We start from the raw sequence: 21,612 nt of genomic DNA, 5'->3' as shown, positions 1-21,612 counted from the left end.
GCACCCCAGTGTATGAACACTGACTGCTCACTGCACCCCAGTGTATGAACACTGACTACCCATTGCACCCCAATGCATTTAAACTGACTACTCACTACACCCTAGTGTATGAATACTGACTGCTCACTGCACCCCAGTGTATTTACATCGACTACTCACTACACCCCAATGTATGAACACTGGCTACTCACTGCACCACAATGTATTTACACTTACTACCCATTGCACCCCAATCCATGCACACTCCCTACCCACTGAACCCCAATGTATGTACACTGATTATCCACTGCATCCTAGTATACAGCATGTACACTGAATGCCCAGTGCACCCCAATGCATGCATTGCTTCCTCACTGCTCCCCAAAACATTGAGTACTCACTGTGTGGGAACGTTGACGATGGTCGTACGCCCAAACTGAGCTGGACCGTCTCCTGCAGACACAGAGGGAGGACTGTTAGGGAAAGACATACAGAGAATAGGGGGCTAATGCCCAGAAATTGGGGGTCACTCACCCAGCAAATCCCCAGAGAAGTTCACCGGCAGAATGATGGAGACGGAGAAGACACACATGAGTAAGGTCAGCACTAGAAGATGGCGCTGATAGGAGAGGTAAGTGATGGCATCTACTCCACACTTACTCTGAATTTCCTCATCCCTGTAAGAGGACAAGACACCACTACTGAGGGAAATATCACCTACCACCAAAATCTACCCTCAACCTTCTCTCTGCCAACTCCCCCCCCCCCCCCCCCCAACTGCTTATCTACCCATCCTCCACCAAACTGCTTTAAGTGCCCATCCTCCCTCCACAATTTCCCCACCCCTCCTCCTATACACTTTGCCAACCACCGATTCCCCTCCTCTTCCCAAAACTCAACCAAACCCCCCAACTTCTCTTCCCCCCTTCATCATATATTGCCATCTGCCCATTCCCCTTCACCATACCTTACCACTCGCCAGCCTTTCCCTCCTTCCATTAAACTAATCAATTGCCTATCTCCTTCCACCATACGGCTTGTTGCCTAATTGTCTCTCCACCTCCCGCTTTAAGCCTTTGTCCCCCGCTCCCCATGAAGGACTGGCACCTTTGGGGAGCGGGGGGGTACCCGAATTTGACAGGTACCCGTTCCCAATTCTGCTGCAATCGGCTAGGTGATCAGAAGCGGAAGTCGTCCTCCTCCCCTCCCTCCCCGTAGTCGTCTGGGACACATGACAGGTCCCAGAAGACTACGGGGCCATTCACAAAGCGCAGCACTTCTTGCGCATGCACAATGGGCACCCGGCTATGAAGCCGCAAACGGTCACAGCCGGGTGCCCACACTGAAGATGCTGGTGCCAGGGAGAGAAGACGGCCGGTGAAACCAGCGGTGGTGAGAACACTTCTGGACTGAGGGACAGGTAAGTGTCTGTATTTAAAGAGTCAACAGCTACAGTTTTTGGAGCCGCTGACTTTTTTTTTTTTTTTTCAGGTGGAACTCCGCTTTAAAGTAGAACTCTAGGCAAAACTTTTTTTCCCCATTTTGGATAGAGTAAGGGAAGTTTATAACCCTTGTGAGGTTTATATTTACCATCTGTGTCCCATTGGGGAGATTTGTCTTCACTTCTTGTCCTATTGCTAAAACAGGAAGTGAGAAAAAAATTAAGGGAATCTCTTGGGGCCCCCGCAGGTCACCAAAACTAGTGTCCTCATTGGAGGATTTCCCATCTATTACTATTCTGGGGACAACACAAAATGTGCGATTTTCTTCTACTTTCAATGATAATGACAAACAGGACAAATAGAGAGGGGGGATCTCCCTAATGGGGGCACAGACAGCAATAAAAACTGACAGAGGGTCTAATCCATCTCCACTCTATCCAAAACAAAGAAAAAAAGTTTTGCTTTTAGTTCTATTTTATTACCTAACCAACCACTTAACCCCCCTCCCCCACCACCATCTTTTCCTGTACCGCCTTCACTGTGACACCTCTCACACCACACCACCCGATACCCTTCACTCTCTAGAATCTTTAACCAAGATGACAGGTCCTCACTTCATTTGATAAATGGAGCTGAGCCAGGAGCAGAAACCCTGCAAGAGAGGAACCACGCAGTATTGTATATTATATATATTCTATTATTATTGTATAGACATGCACACACCACACACAGCACAGCAGCATACATCACATTTTACACTATACTATAGGATGGATTGTCTGATTTTTGGCTGAAATATTCTGACACCGATTATTTGGTATCTTTTGTGGTGCATGGGTATGTTTTAACATTATACAGGAACTGCTATTACTATGGAGGTCAAGCACAACAGTTTTCACAAGCCAGGAATAACTAGACATGGGCGGTCCGCTCCAAATCGAAATTTGGGCACATTTTTCATTACCAAAATACATCCAAATTTCTGAAATACAACAGTAACAAATCCAAAACAACGAAACGAAATTTGGATGAAATTTAAATTGAGTTCGACTTGAATCGAATTTGAATCCGAAAAGAATAGAATAGAATACATAAAAGTTTATATGTATGATGTAAAAAGATTTATGATGGTTTTGTAAGGTATTTTTTTTTCTTAAAAGAAAATTTAATAAAAGATATGAGAAAAAAAAAAAAAGAATAGATTAGAAAAGAATAGAAAAAAAAACAATAGAATAGAATAAAATTATTATTACATTATTATTACATCGAGTTTATATAGCGCCAAAGGGTTTGCTCAGCGCTGTACAATATAGGGGGGACAATACATGGCACAGTACAACAATAACAAACAACGTACGAGGGGTAAGAGGGCCCTATTCTTTCAAGCTTACAATCTAGGAGATATTCCAAGATTTGAATAAAGTACATTTGAATTCAAATAGAATAAATTAGAATAGAATAGAAAAGAATAGAATTTGATAGAATATTATTACATCGAGTTTATATAGCGCCAAAGGGTTTGCTCAGCGCTGTACAATAGAGGGGGGGACAATACATGAAACAGTACAGCAACTACAAACAGCACACGAGGGGTTAGAGGGCCCTACTCTTTCGAGCTTACAATCTAGAAGGGAGGGGGTAGTGGTACAGGAGGAAATGGCTGTGGGGGATGGAGTGGTAGGAGGAATGAAGGAGAACGGCTGTTAGGTGAGGGTGGGGTAGGCTTCCCTGAAGAGGTGGGAAATAGAAGAGAAAAATAGTAAGAATATATCCGTCTTCCGAAATTCGAATAGAATAAATTTGAATGCCAATTCGAATTCCGATTCAAATTTTCTGAATACGGTCTAATTGAATTTGAATCGAATTACAAAATTAAACAAAATGAATTAAACAAATTAAACTAAACTAAATGATTTAGATAACAAATCAAAACTAAACTAATTTTTCCGTTCTGAACAGGTCTAGAAATAACATAACATTTTAATGATCCTAGTAGGGGGTGAAGGTAGGAGTGAAAGGATGTGTGGGGGAGGGGTGAAGACACGAGTAGGGGAAAGATGAAGGGAAGAGTGGGGTATGGATGAGGTCAGATTCTGGGGGATGAAGGCAGAAGCAAGAGCATAGGTGGGGGAGGATAAGGGTTCCAGACTCATCACTTACCAGGTCTTTATTACTGAGGTCTGGTGGGCTGGTTTCACATGGTGATTTCTCCTTGTCGCTTGGCTCCCCATAGAAGAGAGAGGTAAGGCTGGACCAAAAAACATAAGTTCAGTTTGAAATCTGCAAATGTTCAGTAGTCCCTTCACCAAGATAGTCACCACCTCAAACCCACCCAAGAATCCCAGAAGCCTCCACCAAAGCCCTATCCCATCTGCCACCACTCCAGTTCCATCCTGTGTGCCTCCATCTCAGCTCCATCCAGAGAGCCTCCAACTCAGCTCCTCAAATGAACCTTCACAAGGCACCGCAAGGAATCCAACACTGAATTTGTCTACACTCATATCAAACACAGTGCAAGTGGGAAAGATCATGAGACATTTTAGGACCCACAGAGGTAACAATTTAAGAGCCTCCAAACAGTAGCCCAGCAATAAATAAGGAGATTATCACAGAATATTTACAGTTGTGCTCAAACGTTTGCCTCCCCTTGGAGAATTGGTCATAAACAGTTTGTACCATTTTTAAAGAGAACTTGAGTGAGTCGGCAAAAGCCAATTTCTTCTACTTCTTATGGGATTCACATTCTGTAACTGTAGGTCATAACAGGAGGTTCCAATCATTAAACAAAACATGGCAACAAGTAAACAAATGAAATGCCCTCTGTTCAAAAATCTGCATCCCCGTAGTTTTTAATACTGTGTTTTGCCCCCTTTACCATCAATGGCAGCGTTCAGACTTTTGTACTAGTGGTCTATGAAGCCCTGAATTCATGCAGGTGGTATAGCTGCCCAATCGTCTTGGCAAAATGCCTCCAGATCATGCAAAGTCTTTGGTCATCTTGCATGAACCGCAGGTTTGAGATCTCCCCAGAATAGATCGATGATATTAAGGTCAGGAGACTGTGATTGTCACTCCAGAACCCTCACTTTTTTCAGCTGTAACCACTGGAGGGTCAACTTGACCTTGTGCTTAGGGTCATTGCTGTGCTGTCCAAAGGCGTCGCAGGTGCAGCTTTTGTACAGAAGAAAGCAAATTGTCTGCCAGTATTTTCTGATAACATTCTGCATTCACCTTGCCATTAATTTCACAAGACTCCCCATTCCTTTAGAGCTCACACCCCCCAAAACATCAGTGTGAGCCACCACCATGCTTCACAGTGGGGATGATATCCTTGTCTCTACAGACCCTGTTGACCTGTCTCCAAAAACAGTGCTTATGGTTATGACCATAAAGCTCTATTTTGGTCTCGCCACTCCAGATTACAGTGTGCCAGAAGCTGTGAGGTGTGTCAAATTGTTGTAGGCACATGGTAACCGGGCTATTTTTGTGACATTGGCAGTAAAGCCTTCTTTCTGGCAACTCGACCATGCAGCTAATTTTTGTTTAAGTATTGTCATATTGTGCTCTCTGAAACAACCACACCATATTTTTTCAGAGCAGCCTGTATTTCTCCTGAGGTTACCTGTGAATTTTTCCTTGTATCCCAAACAATTTTTCTGGTAGCTGTGGCTGCAATTTTTTTTGATCTACCTAACCTTGGCTTGGTATCAAGAGATTCCGGAATTTTCCACTTCTTAAGACGTGACTGAACAGTACTGACTGGCATATTCAAGGCTTTTGATATTTTTTTGTATCCTTTTCAATCTTTATAAAGTTCCATTACCTTGTTCCGCAGGTCTCAACAGTTCTTTTCTGCTCCCCATGGCTCAGTATCTAGCCTGCTCAGTGCATCCACGTAACAGCTAACAAACTCATTGACTATTTATACACAGACACTAATTGCAATTTACAAAGCCACAGATGTCATAAATTAACCTTCAATTGCCATTTTAACCCGTGTGCGTGTCACCTTGTGTGTCTGCACCAAGGCCAAACATTTCAGGGGGCGGAGACTTTTGATCCGGGCCATTTGGGTGATTTCTGTTATCATTATGATATAAAGAGTAGCCAAATGACCATGTGATAACAAATGGCTTCATATGATCATCATCCTTAAATAACAGCATTTTTGGCATGATCAGTCATATTTTCAATACAAATACCAAAATTTAACGATTTCTGACAGGGTGTGCAAGCTTTTGAGCACAACTGTATATGGTAAAGCACAGGAGCCCCATGCAGTGTCCAACTGCAGCTGTGTCCTACACATGGCATACACTAGAGCAACCCCAGAGCCCTCCACCACAATCAGAGTTACTCATTACTCATACGAAGTCCATCTACGTCGGATGGAAGGGCTGGGGAGAGAATTCACAAGTCAGTATAAGAACAGCAGGAAATATATAACAAGGAATGGACCAGAAGAGAGAGAGACAGAGAGGGGTAATGGGGGTACAGATAAAGGGGTGGGGGAGGGGGTTGAAGAGAGAGAGAAGAATAGGTAAGAGAGAGAGAGACACCATATTACCTGTCATTGTCTATGAGCAGAGCCAGACGTCCATAATCCCAAGCCGCCTTCCTCAAGCATGAGAACACCAGGAGCAACAACTGTGAGGAAGTTCAGAATAATATTAGGTCAGTAAACCAAGCTAACACCAGCAAACCTTCTAATGCCAGCATACCCTCCAACACGATCACATCCTCTAATACCAGGAAAGCCTCTAACACTGTCATACCCATCTACGCTACACTGTGGCCAAACATTCAAGGACATCCCTCCATACAAAAATATTTTAGACAACTATAGGCATCCAATTTTGTGGCAATCGTTTGGAGAAGGTCCTTTTTAATTCCAGCATGACTGTGTCCCTCTGCACAACATCAGCACCATAAAGACATAGTTTGTCCAGTTTGGAGCAGAAGAGAACTCAAGTGGCCTGAACAAAGCTCTGACCTCAACCGTACTGAACACCTTTAGACAACTATGGGCTTTCAACCTTGTGGCAACAGTTTGGAGAAGACACTTTTGCGTTCCAGCATGACAGTGCCCCTGTGTACAAAGCCAGCTTTATAAAGACATGGTTTGACCAGTTTGGTGTAGAGGAACCCAAGTGGCCTGCACAAAGCTCTGCCCTAAACCCTACTGAACACCTTTGGGATGAACTGAAATGTTGATTGTGAGCCAGGTCTTCTCATCCAACATCAAAAGGGTGTAACTTCTCACAGACACACTCCAACTCTGTTTGTTAGGGCCACAAAGGGGAACAATGCTATACTAATGGCCATGGATTTGGAATAGGATATCATATAAGTGTGATGGTTAGGGGTACGCAAACGTTTGGCCATATGGTGTATATCAGCATGTCAACCTAATACTGGAACACAGTTATTAAGAACATATTCAAATAATATCCAAATATCTTAAAATTCTATCATGTCTATAGCTACGTAATACTAGCCACGTAATGTGCAAGCACAAAGCCAACTTACACCAGATATGTGATATAATAGCAGCAGCCCCTGTAATGTCACCCTGTACAACCTTCTACCCACACCCTGCACCCGGACTGGTCCCCCACACACAACCTCCATACCAGCCAGGCAAGAAAGTTGATGGCGAGAACGGTGGGGACTCCTCCGAACGGCAGGCCCTGGATAACCGTGCTGCGTGAACGAGCACTGTAACATTGGTCCGTCACATTTCCTGGAGGCTCCTCCGTCACCAGGGGCTCTATGGAGGTGAATGTCTCGAAGAAGGCATCCATATTGCCACTGTAAAACACACCAACTTATGTCAGAGGGAGTACCAAGACCAGTAACACACAGAAACCAATGAAATTTCAATATTCCAGAACAGTGAGAGGTGACCAGTCATGTGTTAGGACATTCATAATAATAGTTCATGGTGGACTGGTGCATTTTTCTGTCCTACAACATCTCTCCCCCATTCTCCACAAAGGTATGGATAGGATGTGCCCAGTGTGTTTAAGGATGAAATCATGTGAAACAATGGGTATGATATGAGTGAGGAAGTCACAAACAAAAGGATGTGGGGTGAGGAGGTCACAAACAGCAGGTTTTATGATCTTGATGAGGAGGTCACAGAGGGACAGGTATGATCCAAGGTGAGGGTTGAGGAAGTCAGAGGGCAGGGCATGATCCAGGTGAGGGGTGAGCAGGTCACAGAGGGAAGTGTATGATCCAGGTGAGGAGGTCACAGAGGGAAGGCTATGGTCTATGCGAGAAGGTCACAGAAGAACAGAAGAAAGAGTATGTTGCGATTAAGGAGGTCAACGTGGGAAGGGTGTAATCAAAGTGTGGAGGTCACAGAGGAAAATGTATGACCTGGGTGAAGAGTGAATAGGTCACAGAGCCTTGGAAGGGTATGATCCAGGTGTTCAAGGTAAAGGGTTAGGAAGTTAGAGGGAAGGGTATGATATGGGTGAGGAGGTTACAGAGTGAAGGGTATGAGCCAAATGAGAAGGTCACAAAGAAAAACATATGATCAGGGTGAGGTGGTGACACAGGAAAGGATGTGATCCACATGAGGAGGTCACAGAAGAACAGAATAAAAGGGTATGTTGGGGTTAAGGAGATCAGCGTGGGGAGTATGATCCAGGTGAGGAGAGGTCACAGAGGAAAGGGTATATTCCAGGGGAGGAGGTATCAGAGGGAAGGGTAAAATCCAAGTGAGTTGGTCACAGAAGGAAATGTATGACCTGGGTGAGGAGGGAAGATGTCACAAAGGGAAGAGTATGATCAGGGTAAGGGGGTCACAGAAGAAAGGGTATGATCCAGGTGAGGGGTAATGAGGTCACAGAGGGAAGAATATCATCTGGGTAAGAGATGAGGATGTTACAGACAGAAGGAAGGTTATGATCTAGGTTTGGGGTGAAGAGCAAAGGGTGTAATCTGGGAGAGGAGGTCACAGAGAGAAGGATATGATTGGGGTAACCTGGACAAGGGGAAAGGAGGCCAGAAATAAACACAGAATGATCCGGTTGAGGAGATCACCCTAGGTATGATCCAGGTGAGGGGTGTGGAGTTCAGAGGAAAGAGTACGACCTAGATGACAAGTGAGGAGGTCACCACGAGAAAAGTGTGTTTCAGGTGAGGTAGTCAGCGAAAGAAGGGTATGATCCAAGTGAGGGTGAGTGGGTCACCAAGAGAACAATATGCCTTGGATTAGTCTTCCACAAAGAGAGGGTTATGATCCAGATGAGGGGGTCACAGAGGGAAGGTTTTGATCCAGGTGAGAATGTCATCCTAATCTAAAGGAGATGTAACTGACCCGATATAAGTAGAAAGACAGAGTACCCACTCATAGCAACCAGCGAGGTACTATCTGTTCTCTATTCTGTGGAGATCTAACTATATAGGGAACCTGATTGGTTGTGCTAAACCACACCCACATTGATCTTAGAGGCTGATGAGGGCATTTAGAGCTGAAATAATAAAGTAGTTGGCAGTGCTGTACACCACAGGGCACCATACATTACCTGGTTGTGTTCAGCTGATCAGCTAGGTGGCCTCCTCATGACCTCTGAACTCAGACGTGCCCACAATGCTCTGCTGGAGAAAAAGGAACAACTCGACATCTCAGACTACACATACTACACCACTATAGTAACACATAGTACACCCCCCTGTACACCCCACTGCATATGATATACTACACCCCTATTACACAACTACACATCTACTACACCACTCAGTATACCCCTAATCCACCTCATTGTACATCCCACACTTAACTGGTACTACACTCCAATCTACACCACACTGTATACCACATCATACGTTACACAATACAACCCCACACTACCTTCCCACGACATGGCTACTACACCCCACCACACCAATACTACAGCCCACCATACCAATACAACACCACCACACCAATACTACAGCCCACCATACCAATACAACACCACCACACCAATACTACAGCCCACCATACCAATACAACACCACCACACTAATACTACAGCCCACCATACCAATACAACACCACCACACCAATACTACATCCCACCATACCAATACAACACCACCACACTAATACTACAGCCCACCATACCAATACTACACCACCACACCAATACTACAGCCCACCATACCAATACTATACCACCACACCAATACTACAGCCCACCACACCAATACTACACCACCACACCAGTACTACACCACCACACCAATACTACAGCCCACCATACCAATACTACACCCCACCACACCAATACTACAGTCCACCGCACCAATAACACAGCCATCCACAACAATACTACAACCCACCACACCAATACTACACCCAACCAAACCAATACTACACTCCACCACTACTACACCCCAAACTACATGGCTACTACACTGCACCACATCAATACTATAGGCCCCTAATACTGCACCCCAACACACCAATACTATAGACAATCACACCAATACTACAGACCACCAATACTACACACAATCAAACCAATACTATCTCCCAACACTACTACACCCCAAACTACACACCAACAATATAGTCCTCTAATACTGCTACCCAAAACACACCAATACTATAGACAACTGCACCAATATCATGGACCACCAATGCTACACCCCACTACACCAATACCATGGCAAACAAATACTTATACTGCCCCCAAACACAACAATACCATAGACAAGTGCACCAGTACTACAGTCCACCACACTATTATTACAGACCACCAATACTACTACACCCCACCACTACTGTACGCCACACTGCATGGCTACTACACCTCACCACACAAATACTACAGAAAACCACACCAGTACTACAGAGCACCACATTTATATTACAGACCACCAATACTACACCCCACCACACCAATACTATGGTGCACTGATACAAATACTGCACCCCAAGATACCAATACTATAGACAACTGAACCAGTACTATGGACCACCAATACAACACCCCACCACAACAATGCTAATGCACACTAATACTGCAGTAATAATGATACTGCAACCCAACACTATAGAAAAGCGCACCAATACTACAGACTACCACACTATTATTACAGACCACCTATACTACTACAGCCTACCACTACTACACCTCACGCTGCATGACTACTACACCTCGCCACACCAATACTATGGCATACTGGATTAAAAATAATACTGCACCCCCCCAACACAACAATACTATAGACACGTGCACCAATACTACGGCCCACCAATACTATACCCCCACCATACTAATACTACAGCACAATAATAATAATACCACATTAATATTAATACTACACCCCAACACAACAATAGTAAAGAAAAGCATGCCAATACTACGGACCATCACACTAATATTACAGACCACCTATACTACTACTCCCCACCACTTCTGTACCCCACACTGCATGGCTACTACACCTCATCCCACCAATGCTAGAGACCACCAATATTACACCACAACACTACAGAAAACCAAAGGAGTACTATGGACCACTACACCAATATTACAAACCACAAATACTACACCCCAGCAAACCAATGCAACATTACACGGCTACTACACCCCAAACTACATGGTTACTACACCTCACCACAACAATACTATAGCCCAGGAATATTGCACCCCAACACACAAATACTACAGACAGCCACACCAATACTACACACCACCAATACTACAACACACACTACATGGCTACTGCACCCCACACTGCAAGACTACTACACCTCACCACCTCAATACAACAGCCCACTAATACTACACCCTAACATACCAATACTACATCCCACCACATCAATACTACAGACCACCAATACTACACCCCATCACACCAATACTATGGCACACACTACATGGATACTATACCCCACCACTACTATACACCACACTGCATGACTACCACACCCCACATTACTAGGCTACTACACCCCACCAATACTACACCCCACACTGCATGACTACTATACCCCACCACTACTACACCCCATGCTACATCTCTACTGCACACCACCACCACTACTACACCCCACGGCTACTATACCCCATGCTACATCTCTACTGCACCCCACCACTACTACACCCCATACTACATGGCTACTAAACCCCACTACTACTACACCCCACACTGTATGACTACTATACCTCACCACCACTACTACACCCCATGCTACATCTCTACTGCACCCCACCACTACTACACCCCATACTACATGGCTACTACACCCCACCACTACTACACCCTACACTGCATGACTACTATACCCCACCACTACTACACCCCACTCTACATGGCTGCTACACCCCACCACTACTACACCCCATTCTACATGGCTACTACACCCCACCACTACTACACCCCACCACTACTACACCCCATGCTACATCTCTACTGCACCCCACCACTACTACACCCCATACTACATGGCTACTACACCCCACCACTACTACACCCTACACTGCATGACTACTATACCCCACCACTACTACACCCCACTCTACATGGCTGCTACACCCCACCACTACTACACCCCATTCTACATGGCTACTACACCCCACCACTACTACACCCCATTCTACATGGCTACTACACCCCACCACTACTACACCCCATGCTACATCTCTACTGCACCCCACCACTACTACACCCCATGCTACATCTCTACTGCACCCCACCACTACTACACCCCATACAACAAGGCTACTACACCCCACACTGCACGACTACTACACCCCATGCTACATGGCTACTACACCTCATCACACCAATACAATAGCCCCCTAATACTACACCCTACCAAACAGGGGCAGACTGACCATTTGGAAACTCGGGCACTGCCCGAGGGCCGGGGGTCAGTAGGGGGCCACATGAGGTGCCCCTGGTACTTTTTTCATAGGCTTTTTTGAGTTTGGGCAAGGACACAGGGGCCCCATGATCCCCTATTGCCTGGGAGCCCCATGAGTTGTCAGTCCGCCCCTGCTACCAAACCAATATTACAGACCACAATACTATGACCCACCACATCCAGACTACACCCCCTCCCCCCCAGCAGTGGAACTCCCATATGACACCCTGTCTCCATGTAATGTGCCCCATCATGATGTTACATTGTACACCCTCCTGTAGATGAACACCCGGATCTTGGTGTCATAATCTCTCCGGGGTAGAACGGTTCCCCGATCTCACCTGTCGGGCCGCAGCATCCTCCGCACACACATCACCCGAATCGGGCACCGCCTCCTGACATCAGCATTGTACGGCCCGGCGGGGCGGAGCTGTGCCCGTATCTTCTCCGGTATCAGCAGAGCCGGACTCTGGGCGGAGAAGGGGTGTGCCTATTACCCTGACTCCACGTTCAAACGCCGAGGGTGATGGTGACCCGCTACGGGTGACTAGACAAACAGTCCTTACCGTCCATGAGTCTATAGGAGCCGATCGTTGTCCCATTCCGGTCACCTACCGTCCTCATGTCTACAGGGCCAGAGCGTTACCCGTATCGGTCCCCTACCGGCCACGTATCTGTATAGACGGAGCATTACCCGATATTGTTCACCTCTCTGTATCCGTAGGGTTGTCCACCTCCACTTACCTACCATCCAATGCTGGTCACCTACCGTGAGGGCTCTGTAGTACCGGCCACCTACCGTCCTCATACCTATAGAGACAGCTATGTAGTACCGGCCACCTACCGTCCTCATACCTATAGAGACAGCTATGTAGTACCGGCCACCTACCTTCCATCTATAGGAGCAAAGCATAGTCCAGTCCTGGCCACCTACCGTCCATGTATCTACAGGAGCAGGACGTTATCCACTACCGGCCACCTACCGTCCGTGTATCTACAGGAGAAGGACGTTATCCAATACCGGCCACCTACCGTCCATGTATCTACAGGAGCAGGACGTTATCCAATACCGGCCACCTACCGTCCGTGTATCTACAGGAGCAGGACGTTATCCAATACCGGCCACCTGCCGTCCATGTATCTACAGGAGCAGAGTGTTATCCAGTACCGGCCACCTACCGTCCGTGTATCTACAGGAGCAGAGCGTTATCCAGTACCGGCCACCTACCGTCCATGTATCTACAGGAGCAGAGCGTTATCCAGTACCAGCCACCTACCGTCCATCTATCTATAGGAGCAAAGCATAGTCCAGTCCTGGCCACCTACCGTCCATGTATCTACAGGAGCAGAGCGTTATCCAGTACCGGCCACCTACCGTCCATCTATCTATAGGAGCAAAGCATAGTCCAGTCCTGGCCACCTACCGTCCATGTATCTACAGGAGCAGGACGTTCTCCAATACCGTCCACCTGCAGTCCATGTATCTACAGGAGCAGAGTGTTATCCAATACCGGCCACCTACCATCCATGTATCTACAGGAGCAGGACGTTATCCAATACCGGCCACCTACTGTCCTCATACCTATAGAGACAGAGAGCTATGAAGTACCGGCCACCGTCTATATCTACAGGGCCAGAGCGTTACCCGTATCAGTCACCTACCGGCCACTTATCTGTATAGATGGAGCATTATCCGATATTGTTCACCTAATGTTGGTGTATCTGTAGGGTCACAGTGCTGTCCACCTCCACTTACCTACCATCCAATGCTGGTCACCTACTGTCCTCATACCTATAGAGACAGAGATCTATGTAGTATCGTCTATGTATTTATAGGAGTAGAACGTTATCCAGTACCGGCAACCTACCGTCCATGTATCTACAGGAGCAGAGCGTTATCCAGTACCGGCCACCTACCGTCCATGTATCTACAGGAGCAGAGCGTTATCCAGTACCGGCCACCTACCGTCCATGTATCTACAGGAGCAGAGCGTTATCCAGTACTGGCCACCTACCATCCCCATATCTGTGGAAACATAACGTTATCCAGTACTGGTCACCTACCGTCCTCATATCTGTAGGGCCAGAGCACTATCCAATAACAGTCACCTACTGTCCTTTTATCTATAGGAGCAGAGCATTATCCAGTATAGGTGACTTACCATCCTAATATCTATAGAAACACAACATTATCCAGTGGTGGTGACTTACCGTCCTAATATCTATAGAAACAGAACATTATCCAGTGCTGGTCACCCACCGTCCTCATAGCTACAGGAGCAGACCGTTATCCAGTACTGGTCACCTACCGTCCTCATGTCTATAGGGCCAGAGCCTTATCCAATAACCGTCACCTACTGTCTTCATATCTATAGGTGCAAAGCATTATCCAGTAACGGTCACCTACTGTCTTCATGTATAGAAGCAGAACATTATCCAATACCAGTCACCTACTGTCCATGTATCTACAGGAGCAGAGTGTTATCCAATACTGGTCACCTACCGTCCTCTTATCTATAGGAGCAGAGCATTATCCAGTATAGGTCACCTACCTTCCTCATACCTATAGGACCAGAGCCTCATCCAGTATAGGTAACCTACTGTCCTAATATCTATAGACACAGAAAATTATCCAGTACTGGTACCTACCATCTTCATATCTACAGGAGCAGAGCGTTTTCCAGTACTGGTCACCTACTGTCCTCATATCTATTTGAGCAGAGCGTTATCCAATAGCAGTTACTTAACGTCCTCATACCTATAGGAACAAAAGGTTATCCAGTACCAGCCACCTACTGTCTTCATATCTATAGGAGCAGAGCGTTATCCAGTATTGGTCACCTACCGTACTCGTATCTGTAGAAGTAGACTGTTATCCAGTACTGGTCACATACAGTCCTCACATCTACAGGGCCAGAGCGTTATCTAGTATCAGCCACCTACCGTCCACATATCTATGGAAACGGAATCCAGTACCGATCACTTACCATCTACATATCTATAGGAGCAGAATCCAGTACCGATCACCTACCGTCCTCATATCTATAGGAGCAGAATCCAGTACCGATCACCTACCATCCACATATCTATAGGAGCAGAATCCAGTACCGATCACCTACCATCCACATATCTATAGGAGCAGAATCCAGTACCGATCACCTACCGTCCACATATCTATAGGAGCAGAATCCAGTACCGATCACTTACCATCTACATATCTATAGGAGCAGAATCCAGTACCGATCACCTACCGTCCACATATCTATAGGAGCAGAATCCAGTACCGATCACTTACCATCTACATATCTATAGGAGCAGAATCCAGTACCGATCACCTACCGTCCAGATATCTATAGGCTCAGAGCATTATGCAATACTGATCACCTACTGTCCACATATCTATAGGAGCGGAATCCAGTACCGATAACCTACCATCCACATATCTATAGGAGCGGAATCCAGTACTGATCACCTACTGTCCACATATCTATAGGAGCGGAATCCAGTACTGATAACCTACCATCCACATATCTATAGGAGCAGAATCCAGTACCGATCACCTACCATCCACATATCTATAGGAGCAGAATCCAGTACCGATCACCTACCATCCACATATCTATAGGAGCAGAATCCAGTACCGATCACCTACCGTCCACATATCTATAGGAGCAGAATCCAGTACCGATCACTTACCATCTACATATCTATAGGAGCAGAATCCAGTACCGATCACCTACCGTCCACATATCTATAGGAGCAGAATCCAGTACCGATCACTTACCATCTACATATCTATAGGAGCAGAATCCAGTACCGATCACCTACCGTCCAGATATCTATAGGCTCAGAGCATTATGCAATACTGATCACCTACCGTCCTCATATCTATAGGAGCGGAATCCAGTACCGATCACCTACCGTCTACATATCTATAGAAGCGGAATCCAGTACTGATCACCTACCGTCCACATATCTATAGAAGCGGAATCCAGTACCGATCACCTACCGTCCACATATCTATAGAAGCGGAATCCAGTACCGATCACCTACCGTCCACATATCTATAGAAGCGGAATCCAGTACTGATCACCTACTGTCCACATATCTATAGGAGCGGAATCCAGTACCGATAACCTACCATCCACATATCTATAGGAGCGGAATCCAGTACTGATCACCTACTGTCCACATATCTATAGGAGCGGAATCCAGTACTGATAACCTACCATCCACATATCTATAGGCTCAGAGCATTATCCAATACTGATCACCTACCGTCCTCATATCTATAGAAGCAGAGCATTATCCAGTACCGGTCACTGACTGCCTGTGTTTCTGTAGGGTCAGATCTCTACCCCCAACAGATCTTTAGGGACAGAGCACTATCCAGCTGCCATCACCTAATATTCACTATCTATAGGTGCAAAACTCTATCTAGCAGTGTCAACTACCATCCCCGTCTCTGTAAACACAAGGAGCTATTCAGCACCAGTCACCTGCCATCTGTGTATCTATAGAGGCAGTGCACCAATCAGCATCAGTCACTGATCATCTACTGTCAATGAATCTCTAGGGCTAGAGCCTTGTCCAGCACTGGTCACTTACTGTCCCTGTATCTATAGGTGCAGAGTGCTATCCAACACCAGTTACCTACTGTCCATGTATTGCATCTGTAAGGAAAAAGCCTTGTTTGGTATTGGTTACCTACCATTCTATAGGGTCAGAGTGCTCTCTAGTTACCAACCAAGTGGGCTGGGTAATGTAGCTCCTGCTAGTGGTAAATATTGTCCTTGTATCTACAGGGGTGGAACATCAGAAAGTTCTAGTCACCTACAGCCCACATATGCAAGTGAAATAAACCAGTGTGCTGTCTCTTTAACCGCTTGCCGACCGCCCTATAGCAGAAATACTGCTACAGGGCGGCACGGATGCACAAAATCACATATACATACATGATTTTGCATTTCCGGGTAGGGAGCGTGTGCGAGTCACGGGCGCGCCCTACCCATGTTGCCATTCACGGCCGCAGCTGTCAATCACTGGGTCCCGGACGGTGATTACTCACCAGCGGCCGGTGATTACTCGCCGGCACCCAGTGATTTCCGAAGCTCTCCAACGGGGAGGAGAACTGTTTTGTTTACTAACAGTTCTCCTCCCTGTCAGCTAGGGCACACTGCTTTGGATGGTTTTGCACAGCACAGCCATCCAAAGCAGTGTGATTCCAGTGAAGCACTCCCAGCACACAGTTAACCCTTTGATCGTGCCTCAGGTTAACCCCTGCCTGCCCAGTGCCATTAGTACAGTGTCAGTGCTTTTTTTTTAGCACTGATCACTGTATTGGTGTCACTGTGGATGTCAGTGACACCAAGTCAGTTCCCTCCAGTGTCAGAATGTCTGCCGCAGTCTCACTATAAGACGCTGATCGCCGCCATTACTAGTAAAAAATTTTAAAAATCCCAGTATATATACCGCCATTTGTAAATGCTATAACTTTCACATAAACCAATTAATTTACAGGAATTGGGATTTTTTTTTTTAGCAAAGAGATGCAGCAGAATAAATTTTTGAGTAAATTTATGATGAAATTTGATTTTTTTAATTTTTGTACTGAACATGTTCACTAGCAAAAAGTAAAAAATATAGGTTTTTTTCACAAGATTGTCAGTGTTTTCTTTTTTCATAGCGCAAGAAATAAAAAACACACAGGCAATCAAATACCACCAAAAGGAAGCTCAATTTGTGGGAAAAAAAGAGACGCAAATTTCATTTGGGTTCAGCATTGCCTGACCGCGCAATTGTCAGTTAAAGTAATGAAAAATAAAGTGCATATACAGTGGGGATCGAAAGTTTGGGCACCCCAGCTAAAAATTTGTATTAATGTGCATAAAAAGCCAAGGAAAGATGGAAAAATCTCCAAAAGGCATCAAATTACAGATTAGACATTCTTATTATATGTCAACAAAAGTTAGATTTTATTTCCATCATTTACACTTTCAAAATAACAGAAAACAAAAAAATGGCGTCTGCAAAAGTTTGGGCACCCTGCAGAGTTAATATCTTGTACTGCCCCCTTTGGCAAGTATCACAGCTTGTAAACGCTTTTTGTAGCCAGCCAAGAGTCTTTCAATTCTTGTTTGAGGTATCTTTGCCCATTCTTCCTTACAAAAGTCTTCAAGTTCTTTGAGATTTCCGGGCTGTCTGTCACGCACTGCTCTTTTGAGGTCTATCCATAGATTTTCAATTATGTTGAGGTCAGGAGATTGTGAAGGCCATGGCAAAACCTTCAGTTTACGCCTCTTGATGTAATCCCCCGTGGATTTCAAGGTGTGTTTAGGATCATTATTCATTTGTAGAAGCCATCCTCTCTTTAACTTCAGCTTTTTCACAGATGGCATCAAGTTACCATCCAAAATTTGCTGAAATTTTATTGAATCCATTTTTCCTTCTACTCGTGAGATGTTCCCTGTGCCACTGGCTGCAACACAACCCCAAAGCATGATTGATCCAACCCCATGCTTAACAGTTGGACAGAGGTTCTTTTCATTCAATTCTGTGTCCCTTCTTCCCCAAACGTACCTTTGCTCATTCCGGCCAAAAAGTTCAATTTTAACCTCATCGGTCCACAGAACCTGTTTCCAAAATGCATCAGGCTTGTCTATATGTTCATTTGCAAAGTTCAAACAATGATTTTTGTGGTGAGGACGTAGAAGAGGTTTTCTTCTGATGACTCTTCCATGAAGACCATAGTTGTACAAGTATCTCTTTATAGTGGAATAGTGTACCACAACTCCAGTGTCTGCCAGATCTTTCTGGAGGGATCGTGCAGTCAAACGTGGGTTTTGAATTGTTTTTCTCACAATCCTGCGAGCTGTTCTGTCTGATATTTTTCTTGGTCTTCCAGATCTTGCTTTAACTTCCACTGTTCCTGATGAGAGCGATTTCTTAATTACATTCCGAACAGAGGATATTGACATCTGAAAACGCTTTGCTATCTTCTTATAGCCTTCTCCAGCTTTGTGAGCCTCAACTATTTTCAGTTTCAGTTTTCTAGACAACTGCTTAGAAGAACCCATGGTGCTGATTGTTGGGGCAAGGTCAGATGAGTCTGGGCATTTAAAACCTTTGAGATTGACATCACCTGGTCTTCCCAGACGATGATTGAGAACAATCCATGACACTGGCAGGTCTCAGCTTGGCAAAGGGGGCAGTGCATGCTATAAATTCTGCAGGGTGCCCAAACTTTTGCAGACGCCATTTTTTTGTTTTCTGTTATTTTGAAAGTGTAAATGATGAAAATAAAATCTAACTTTTGTTGACATATAAGAATGTCTAATCTGTAATTTGATGCCTTTTGGAGATTTTTCCATCTTTCCTTGGCTTCTTTATGCACATTAATACAATTTTTTAGCTGGGGTGCCCAAACTTTCGATCCCCACTGTAAATCTCAATATTACCCAACTGTAAACAATAATTATTGCAATAATGTACAATATAGTAATAAATCATTTCCACTACATAATGTCATACATCAAATAAAAGTGCAAAATATTCAACCGATCATTAAAAACAATCTGAATTCATCAAACAATGTCCATCCATTATGTAGTGGGAACAATTTATCACTATACATTGTTACATATTATTGTTTACACTTGGGTAATATTGAGATTTATATGTACTTTATTTTTCATTTTGCTTATTTTTACACATTTTTGCCTTTTTTTGTAGCAATCAGATATTTGTTTGAAAGATCTTTAAAGAGACAGCGCACTGGTTTATTTTACTTGCACATTATAGAATCCAGTATTCAGGGTTCCTAAGTGCAGCAGTCTGATTTTATATCATTTAGTGTGAGGGTTTACCATTGTTATTTTACTGTCCACATATGTATAGGAGTAGAGTGCTAACTGACAACTGTAATCAACCCTCCATGGATCTATGAGTCCCAAGCACTAACTAGCACTTGTTTGCTTTGTCCATGTATCTATAGGGGTGAGGAACACTTATCTACCATACATACTGTACACTCACCGGCCACTTTATTAGGTACACCTTGCTAGTACCGGGTTGGACCCCCTTCTGCCTTCAGAACTGACTTAATTCTTCATGGCATAGATTCAACAAGGTGTTGGAAACATTCCTCAGAGATTTTGGTCCATATTGGCATGAGTTACTGTTGCCTGCCTATCTTCCAGTCTGCCCATTTCTCCAGACATCAACAAGGCGTTTTTGTCCACACAACTGTCGATCACTGGATATTTTCTCTTTTTTGGACCATTCTCTGTAGACCCTAGAGATGGTTTTGAATGAAATTCTTAGTAGATCAGCAGTTTTTGATATACTCAAACCAGCTTGTCTGGCACCAACACCATGCCATGTTCAAAGTCATTTAAATCCCCATTCTTCCCCCATTATGATGCTCGGATTGAACTTCAGAAAATCGTCTTCACCGCGTCTACATGCCTAAATGCATTGAGTTGCTGCCATGGGATTGGCTGATTAGTAATTTGTGTTACCAAGCAATTGAACAGGTGTATCAATTGAAGTGACCATTGAGTGTATATTGTAGCTATGGTGGTAGAAGAATGAGGAACACTCATCTACCACCCACATGGTGGCAGAGAACTACTCATTGTAGTTTACTACAATAGACAGGATGTTCACCTACTGTCTATACAGTATATATATATACAGAATATAGCCAAGTGGTAGGTTTGCTCCCTCTTGTGCCCACAATAGAGAACACTGCGTTGGTGGTCACAGAGTATTGCCAGGTTGTATTTGGCAAATGGCCTACAGTTACAACTACTAAACTCACCTACACAATGACTTCAGTCACTGGAGATGAGCTCCTTCCCCCAGGACAACCTCCATAGTCCATAGAGTGGCTTCCTCTGGTTCCGTCTACACACATGGCTGGGATACCTTGGCCTATTAACCCAGGCATAGCCTATGAGTGTAATCTTCAGCACTCAGTTTACCCTGTTCCGGGCCTGAGTGAACACTGATCCCTTCCAGCCCTAGCTGCACGAACAGCCCCCACAATGATGTTGAACATATCTCACATTTTCTTCCTCATCCCTGCACAAAATAGTGTCCGGTCAGGTTTGATTAAATAGACTATATAGTTGGCATTTAATAGATGGATAAATAAGTGAAATATTGTTTTTCTTCTTCAATAAAGGGGCAAACTGTCCCATTTTGGGGTGGAGTAAAGCATCACTCTTAATACATAGCCCAGTGCATTATAGGATGAACTAACTACCTAGCTTCCACTTTTTCCATCCTAGAGGACATTTCCTCCCAAAGAGGTAG

General features: G+C 44.8%; 1 protein-coding gene across 3 annotated transcripts in view; it reads right to left on the bottom strand.

The window, feature by feature from the left end:
• Nucleotides 1-13,049, bottom strand: part of TMEM63C (transmembrane protein 63C) — a 40,225-nt gene extending 27,176 nt beyond the window's left edge. The window contains exons 1-9 of one of the 3 annotated variants that reach the window (XM_089660584.1): nt 12,636-13,049; nt 8,960-9,032; nt 7,055-7,232; nt 5,989-6,068; nt 5,786-5,818; nt 3,582-3,669; nt 2,036-2,073; nt 514-656; nt 381-432 (exon numbers count right to left, since the gene is read on the bottom strand). In XM_089660584.1, the coding sequence (XP_089516710.1) occupies nt 381-432; nt 514-656; nt 2,036-2,073; nt 3,582-3,669; nt 5,786-5,818; nt 5,989-6,068; nt 7,055-7,225 (605 nt within the window). In that variant the 5' untranslated portion in view covers nt 7,226-7,232; nt 8,960-9,032; nt 12,636-13,049. The remainder of the gene's footprint in view (nt 1-380; nt 433-513; nt 657-2,035; nt 2,074-3,581; nt 3,670-5,785; nt 5,819-5,988; nt 6,069-7,054; nt 7,233-8,959; nt 9,033-12,635) is intronic. The other 2 variants (XM_089660585.1, XM_089660586.1) reach the window with 2 other exon arrangements.
• Between the last annotated feature and the right edge of the window lie 8,563 nt (nt 13,050-21,612).

This window comes from Staurois parvus, unplaced genomic scaffold, assembly GCF_062004578.1.
Source record: "Staurois parvus isolate SC_StPar_1 unplaced genomic scaffold, SC_StPar_1.0 ptg001253l, whole genome shotgun sequence".
In the NCBI taxonomy this organism is placed as follows: domain Eukaryota; kingdom Metazoa; phylum Chordata; class Amphibia; order Anura; family Ranidae; genus Staurois; species Staurois parvus.
Note: the sequence above shows the minus strand (reverse complement) of the source record. Positions and strands in the feature narration are given on the sequence as shown.